The sequence below is a fragment of the Stegastes partitus genome, unplaced genomic scaffold (assembly GCF_000690725.1).
Source record: "Stegastes partitus isolate 25-593 unplaced genomic scaffold, Stegastes_partitus-1.0.2 Scaffold833, whole genome shotgun sequence".
NCBI classification, from domain to species: Eukaryota; Metazoa; Chordata; class Actinopteri; family Pomacentridae; genus Stegastes; species Stegastes partitus.
The window spans coordinates 149,481-157,446 of record NW_007578564.1 but is presented as its reverse complement, the minus strand read 5'-3'; the positions used below and the strand labels follow the sequence as shown (position 1 = coordinate 157,446).

General features: G+C 43.7%; 1 protein-coding gene across 1 annotated transcript in view; it reads right to left on the bottom strand.

Moving 5' to 3' along the window:
• The window catches only part of LOC103365370 (copine-8), a 130,886-nt gene that overhangs the window by 2,540 nt on the left and 120,380 nt on the right, over positions 1-7,966 (bottom strand). Inside the window, exons 18-19 of the mRNA XM_008292793.1 lie at positions 5,240-5,297; positions 3,906-3,979 (exon numbers count right to left, since the gene is read on the bottom strand). Coding sequence (XP_008291015.1) covers positions 3,906-3,979; positions 5,240-5,297 — 132 coding nt within the window. The remainder of the gene's footprint in view (positions 1-3,905; positions 3,980-5,239; positions 5,298-7,966) is intronic.

The window sequence follows — 7,966 nt, the reverse complement described above, 5'->3', positions numbered from 1 at the left end:
AGAAGAATGATGCCATATTGTCTTTTTGGTTTCAAGTAAGTGGAAGACGAACTTGTGAAGTTCAAGATTATTTTTGTAAAAATACAGCCGTCTCACCAGTCCACTTCACAAATTGGTGCTGCAGCAAAGGAAAAGAATCTGTCCTAATTAAGACACTGCAGATTTGTCCTCTTGGCTGAAATAAAACTGCTGTCTGGCTGTCTGGTGAACAGGAGGAGGCGAATGTGAAAGTTTCTGCTAAACAGCACTTACAGAAAAATCTGATCCCAAAGGTCATCGAGACGGGCAGCAAAATGTAGATACAAGGAATGTGCAAATTAGCGGCGTCGTGTTTCTACTGAGAATTTTAAGTAATGAAATGTGTTGATGCCTGCTGGTGTGTGCAACTGAGCAGTCTGAAGGGCACCGAGCCAGCGGACCAAGACCTAGTTAGTGCCAGCAAATGTTTGGGATAACTGGTATCAAATATTAGGCTGAAAATGTGCAATGTTGTCGCGCTAAAAGCAGATGGCAGACTGACGCGACATAATGAATGCAACTAAGTTTTTTTTTTTCTCTTGCTGCAATCATCCGCTTGCTTATCCCAGACAATAAAAACTTCCCTCATGATGGGATTCCAATCAAAGCTAAACTTACTTTACTGTCCTTTCACTGCAGCTCAGAAAGGAAACACAGAGAAATGTATTCTGTTTAAGCCTTATATTGACGTCAGATAAACTTTGGTACGTCTTTCTGGACTGTGGAATCGGATCCCCTCCATGTCCAATTTTTACTCCTTGTGGGCTCATTTTTTAACTGCAATATAGAGTCCTGCACCTCTATGGAAACAGAACAACCATGGCTAGAAGTAGAGAGAATTTGAAATCACCTTGTGTGCAGCATGACACAGTTATAACGCCATAAATCATAAAAAAAGAGAAAAGGAAAGTTGAATTTTTTTGGATTATTGGTTGTACAAAAATTTAAAAAACCTACAATTGCCCACATAAAGCATTTTTCCAAGTGCCTTAATGTGTTACCAATATTGGGAAACATGGTGGGTCTACACATTGTTTTACTGCTTACATTTTTAATTAGTTTAAACACTTTTTTAAATGTAATTTTGGGGCTTTTTAGCGCAGTAGATAGACAGGAAAGGGAGGAGAGACCTGCAGCAAAGGGTCGTGAGCAGGAGTCGAACCAAAGACTGCTGCGTCGGGGAACTATAGCCCCTGTTTAATGGTCGCCCACTCAACTAGATGAGCTATAGAGGCGCCCCTAGTTTGTTTAAACACTTGTCCCCTATTTGTTCTGTGTAAACCGCCTGAAGTTCAGCCCAGTTTAGCTGCAAAGTCCAAGAAATTTTTTTCGTATAGCCATTATTGACTTCCCAGTTGTGCCGAGTAGAGAAAAATGTTTAGTTTTTTTTTTTTTTTTGTACAGAATCTAATTATTGAACTGGGTTTATTTTTGGCAAATTCTCAAGTGAGACATGTAGTATCAAGGGATTCATCACAATTTTAGATTTTATTCGTTTTACGATGGAACTGTACATCATATAAGAGCAGTTCAAGGACATTCAGTAAGTTGAAACTTTGTGTTTTTTACAGTTTATGGCTCTGATAAAACAGTGTAAGTGTGGCAATTTTTTATTTTTTGTAAGATTTATTTTTGGCTTTTTCCGGCTTTATTGACAGCAACAGTGAAAGACAGACAGAGAAACGTGGGGAGGAGAGTGGGGGAATGACATGCAGCAAATGAGCCGCCGGGTGGAATCGAACCCGGGCCGCTGCATCAGGGACTGAGCCCCTGTACCTGGGTCACCTGCACTACCCGCTGGGATATCCAGGCACCCAAGTTTGGCGATTTTTAAAAAAAGATAACATGCCTTTCCAACCTGCCATCAGAGGTTCAATGTCCAGTATGAAGAGGAGGAATAATCACATCAAGGACGAACCATTTCTGCGTTCATATGAGCAAGTTAGTGTTATCTTAGGACACTGTTCAAAATATGCTCACTTAAGTTCACCTCAGAATCCAGTGGTTCTGATAATCTGGATCAACTGCTGGCTTATTGTGCTCACAAATGATAGAATGATGGTTAAAGCAATCGAGGGAATAGACAGAACTATCCTTTAATATCACCGCTCTGGGTGCACTATATGTGAGTTTGCTGATATATCCTAGCCTCATGGAGGCCAACAGCTTCAGTATATAATGAGGGCCACTTCACCGCCAAACAGGCCCTGAAGTGACACTATTATCCACACTAACGCATAATGTGTCTTGCTACAGAATCCCCCGAATGCACGTCGCTGTTGACTCCTTTAACCGCCGGGTCACGCTGCGACTTACTATTTACATTCAGCCTCCTTCGCAATCCCAATCCTGCGGTTTAATAAAGACGTATTCCACCGACAGCCACGTGTCACCAACGCCTCACAGGCTCCGCTCCTACACGGATGCTATCACGGATGCTAAATGAGCACAGATTTGAGCCCGTTTCATTTGCTTAATGAGATGTTGTCACCTGCAATCACGAGATCATATGAGAAGCCAATTTGCGCAGGAAACCCTCGCTGCGGAAGGTAAGCCTCACCACGCCGCTCGGGGTTATTAGCTTGCTGATAATGAGCGCCCGGAGGCTGAGCCGGTGTAATGTTCCCGCGCTGAAACTTGATCTTCATCGTCGGGTCTCTTCGGCACCGAGCGCCGAGCATGTATGTGTGAACTCCAGCTTGTTAAAAAGGCAGCTAATGAGCGCGCCTCCGTCGGCCACGTGGCTCCGAGGGAAGGGTGCGAGCGAGGAGGAAGCGACGACGGCGTAAAGGTCACGGAGGAGGAAGGGAAAAAAAAAAAAAACGTGACTTCAACCGCGTCGCAATCAAACAGACGGCTCGCGGTGGATGTTTCTCGTCTTTGCCTTGATGCAAAGGATATGGCATCGATATGACAAGTAGAGGTTGTCATTGTGGTGCTATTGCCCGCGGCGACGCAGGCTGGAACATACATGAAAGAAAAGGATGGACGCATGGTTGAACACATGACTGAAGGGTTAACGGAACCAATGTGAAGATAAAGAGTTTGAGAGGATGCACTGAATTTCTATGAACAGCTGCCCAAAGAAAGGTGGCGAGAAAGTGTCGGCGTTTTTTTTTTTGCTTCCCTTCACAGACCCCTTCTGCACGACTGCAGACCCCACGATGCCCCGGACTTTCTAAAGCTGCACTTCAGGCCGGAGGTGAGAGCTGAGGGTCGCTGTTCATCCGCTTTAATGAGAAAGAGACAGAGTAAAAGACGGAGGGACAGAGATTTGGCTCTTCGCGGTTGCTGGGGAGCTTGCCATTAGCTTTCTGAGTGTACATGTGTGCGTCTGTCTTGCCATCTGGGTTCTGGTGCAGCACAGGATCGAGGCGACCAGGTGTCTGTCTGCCCTGGGGTCCGTCTGAACAGACCTCCAGGGACAACAGAAGCTCCGGGCTCATTTTGTGGCCACGGTTCGTGCTTCGCTTTGTCGGCAATGTGCAGCAATAAAATGTCGGCTGACCGTAAGAGCCTTAAGGGGTGCGATACTCCATTAACTAATCTTGAGATCTTGAATTGTCTGGTGTGTTTAGTTAAACAGCCACGGAGCAAACCTGAGGCCTGGTAGTGTTCAAACACAGAACAGAGCTGTATACATGACATGAAGAATGGAAGAAACAAAGCCGTATAGATGGTTGATTCAGACGTGATTTTTTTTACTGCTCTGGAATTCGGATCACATTTAAAATAAATGAGCTTTGAGACATAAACAGGAAACAGAAAGGACAACAAGGTGGCAAAATGACAGAGTGAATAATAAATAACGTTTGATTTTTGATTACGGTGAAAAACAATTTCGAGTTTTGATAAAAGATAATAAAACGGTGTGAGCTAAAGTGTACCTGAACAATGTCCCTCTCGGCGTATCTTCCTCTGGACGAGATTCTGACTTCATCACCATCCAACTCAACCATGGCTGAGGAAAACAAAACGGATTAAAAAAAAGGCATGCAACCTTAGCATACGTGGTGCGATAAGAAAGTTCTGGGACTGTTCATGGTGAATGGAGTGATCAAGGTGTTAGCTGCAGTACCTGGTTGTGCCAACAGGTGGAGCGCCTTACTATTTAATATGATGGAACGCAGCATTTTTTTTTTTTTCATACTGTAGTGACCCCAGGAGGCGGTCACTCGGGTTTTGAGCTGCTGGCAGCATTGTGATGGTTTGGCTAGCAACAGGCCACCTTGACAAAGACTTCTGTGAAAGTTAATGCATTTCGGCCAGAGTTCAGGCTCACAGGACGAACTGAAAAGAAGTTGTCTACGAGAACAGCGCTCCTATAAAAGTAATGTAATGAGCCTCTTTTGCAGCAAATGAAACCTAGCCATGATTTAAAATGCCAACTGTACTTTATTCGAATTAACAGTTAATCTACTCTAATATAAACTAGTCTACGCTAATCTAATCTAAACTAATATGACAACACTGCCAATTATCGGCTGAGAAAATTGTTGATTATGCATTGGGTTTTTTTTGGCCCCAACAACAAAATTATGGTAAATGGACTGCACTTATATCGCGCTTTTCTACCCTTGCAGCACTCAAAGCGCTTTACAATCTTTTCTCATTCACCCATTCACACACATTCATACACCAATGGCACCAGAGCTGCCATGCAAGGCACTAGACTGCCATTGGGAGCAACTTTGGGTTCAGTGTCTTGCCCAAGGACACTTGGCTGGGGATTGAACTGCCAACCTTACAATCAGAGGACAACCACTCTACCACCTGAACCACAGCCGCCCATAAAATTATTGCCCTCCACTCGCTCTACTCACCAGATTTCGTTCTTTGTGACTTCTTCCTCTTTCTAAAAGTAAAATTCAAGTAGAATGAGATTCAACGCTTTTTGCTAATGGTGCTCGACGTGTTTACATACATGTGTTGCAGAAGCACTGGGAGCAGTAGAGGTGACTTTGACGGGAATGTTGGTCAAATTTAAATCAGATGTCTAGAGGCACAGTCTCAGAACTTTTTGATCGCATCTTGTCTGCAATATCGCCTACTGCTGATCTACATAAACCAACAAATCAAAAACAATCACACAGTACTGGTTGAACTCGCTTATTGAAGACCAAAAGCTGCAAAGTAAGATTTCTTCTGTGTAATTTTCTAGATCAGAAACAGTTTTTGTTGTTTCCCCCCCCCAACAAAACTCAAGATCTCTACGACTTACCATCGAACTCTGCAGGCCCTACCCCCACAATGATGATTGACATCGGCAGACAGGAGGCCTACAGAAAAAAGAAAAGAACCATTTATATGTTGTAAAATTTTAAAAACCACTTTGGTGAAAAACGCCCCGTGTGCAGCAATAACAAGGTAATAAACAAGCCACTCAGCCCTTGGCGGCATATAAATCCTGCCGCGATCACATCTCAGTAGCAGTATACTATATACAGTATGTGCCAGCATGTGCGTGAATCTTTAATGTGTGTGTTTTCTGCAGCACCTCCCGGAGCGCTGCGTGGGTTGAGACATCACAGTCAATAATATTAGAGATGAGAGAATCAACAACACAGCCTGAACTCACCGACAGCTTACAAATGACATGTGCTCGTGTGCCTGCGACAGATTAGAAACAGAGAAGCGACCGGCGGTGTGTGCGTTCGAGTAATGCTTTGACCCTCCGGCTGCACACAGATAGATGATCTTATCAAAACACCCCCTTCATTTTTTCTGCTCCTGATGGTAAAGGTGCTCTTTCCCTACGGTTTCCCCTCATATGTCGCCTTCTTTTCCTCCACCTTCCCTCTCCCGGTTGCCTTTTTCCCTTTAACATTTCACTCTCTCTTTCTTCGTTGCTTTCACCGGGCCCCCGAGACGGATCACCGGTTTCGCGAAAATGCCTGCTGTTCATTTTGTTTGCATTCTACGTGGCGTCCCGGCTTTCCTCTGGAGCGTGCCGTGACTTGACAGTGATGGAGAGGACGGAGCGAGGGTGAATAACAGGCTGTCAAAAACGAGAGCAGCGCAGCAAACATTAAAAAAAAAAAATAACAGTAGTAACGGCTCCGGAGTCACATTTTATTTCTGCGGGCGATGACGGCGAGAAAGTGCGGATATGTAGGAGTAAAAAACACGAAATATCAAACACGTGCAGCCTCTTGTGTTTGTTCTCCCACTTCTGCTTGTTGTAGATTAACATTAATGGTAAATCCAACAGTATATGCGCTTTCTCCATACAGTAATTGCTTTGTCGATACATTTACAGCGATCCGTTAAACAGCCTAATTAGGCGAGCTGTTTTCCAGCTTTCATCCGAACGCTGATTGATGTCGTCAAGACTTTAAATAAAAACAGTTTAAAAGTAAAACGTAATTAGTTTTCGGGTCATCACAGTTCTGCTCATTTCCATAAAGCTTTGAATTGATTGCAAATAAACGTGGCGAATGTCTTCTTTTTTCGATTTCAGTGTGTTTTGCTAGATTTTCACACCATTTACCCACAGATTGACATTAAACGTGTTTATACGTGACATAAACGAGCAGAAAATCAAACGCGAGAGTTAACGGTACATGAAGTGTCACAGGAAAGAAAGGTTTTGGCGTACATGTTGTCTGATATTTCTTATTATTTTTAGAACATTGGGCAGAAAACTTTTGAACAGTTTCGAAATAATAATTTAAAATTGGTGCCATCATGTAGGTTGTCCAGCAGCTCCGACTCAGTTGTTTAAAATACTTTCAGAACTGTCTGCAGCGCATGTAGCAGAGCCTGTACCACAGCTGAGCAGAAGATGGTGCAAAGAGTGACTTAACGAGTTTGTAAAATACATTCATGATTTTCTCCTTCAAATATAACTTTAACTTTATATTTACATAGGCGTGCAAATGGCAAATATATGATATCACAATTTTTTTATTATAAAATCCCGATTTTGATTTTATCACAATCTTGCGTGTATTTTTGAGACTAATTTGCAAGTTTCTGCTCAGTGCCGCCAAACCATTTCTGTATGTAAAGTGACTGAACAAGTTCGTCGTGTTGCCATCCGACGTGCGAAACGTCTCTGTGCAAACTTTGCAAATGACCTTTGTTTGTGCTTTGTCATTTCAAATCAAATCAAGTTTATTGTCATGTTGCTGTACATACACAGTAGTACAGGCAAGATGAGAGAGCGTTTCTTCATGATCATTTAATTAGTAAGTTTTATGGAATACACGTCTGGGATAAGACACTAAACGTTCACTCTCGCTGCCTCCTGAAGGGGGCGCTGCGTCACATGGAAGAAGGATGGTCCTGCTGGTCTGGAGGGGTTAGCCTTTAGCCTAGCATGGATCCTGCTGGTCTGGAGGGGTTAGCCTTTAGCCTAGCATGGATCCTGGCTCTCTCCCTCCTCCTTTGTTTACATTCATACCGTTTACGCTTCCTTCTCTCTCGAGTAACTGCCGGCGTCGTCTCCAATCGGACTCCATGTTGGTGTAGTTTGTCCACATCACAACCTGCCGCCGCAATTTTAGCGACATTCATTGCTCTGATGTTCAGCAAAGTCTCTCGGCTGTCAGTTTTGCGGAATGAGCATCTGGGATAGACAATTTGGGGAAAAGCCAAAACAATTCCATATAATGGAAGCGGAGATTTTTTAGCGACCAACTCTTCTGTTTGGCTTTCTGTCATGGCTCTCCATGCGACTACCGCTACACATAGAAACAAGGAGGCAGGTAAGAAATTGCGTCACTGCCCGTAATTCGCTATGATTGGTCGGTCAGGTTGACGACGTAATACGTCTGGTGTGTCGGTGCATCAGCATAAAGCCTCAATTTCTAGAATGTGACCTAAACCATCCATACGATCTCCTCACTTTGGCAGATCGTCTACACCAGGGGTGTCCAATCCTGGTCCTCGAGGGCCACAATCCTGCATGTTTTAGATGTTTCCCTCTCCCAACACACCTGATTCA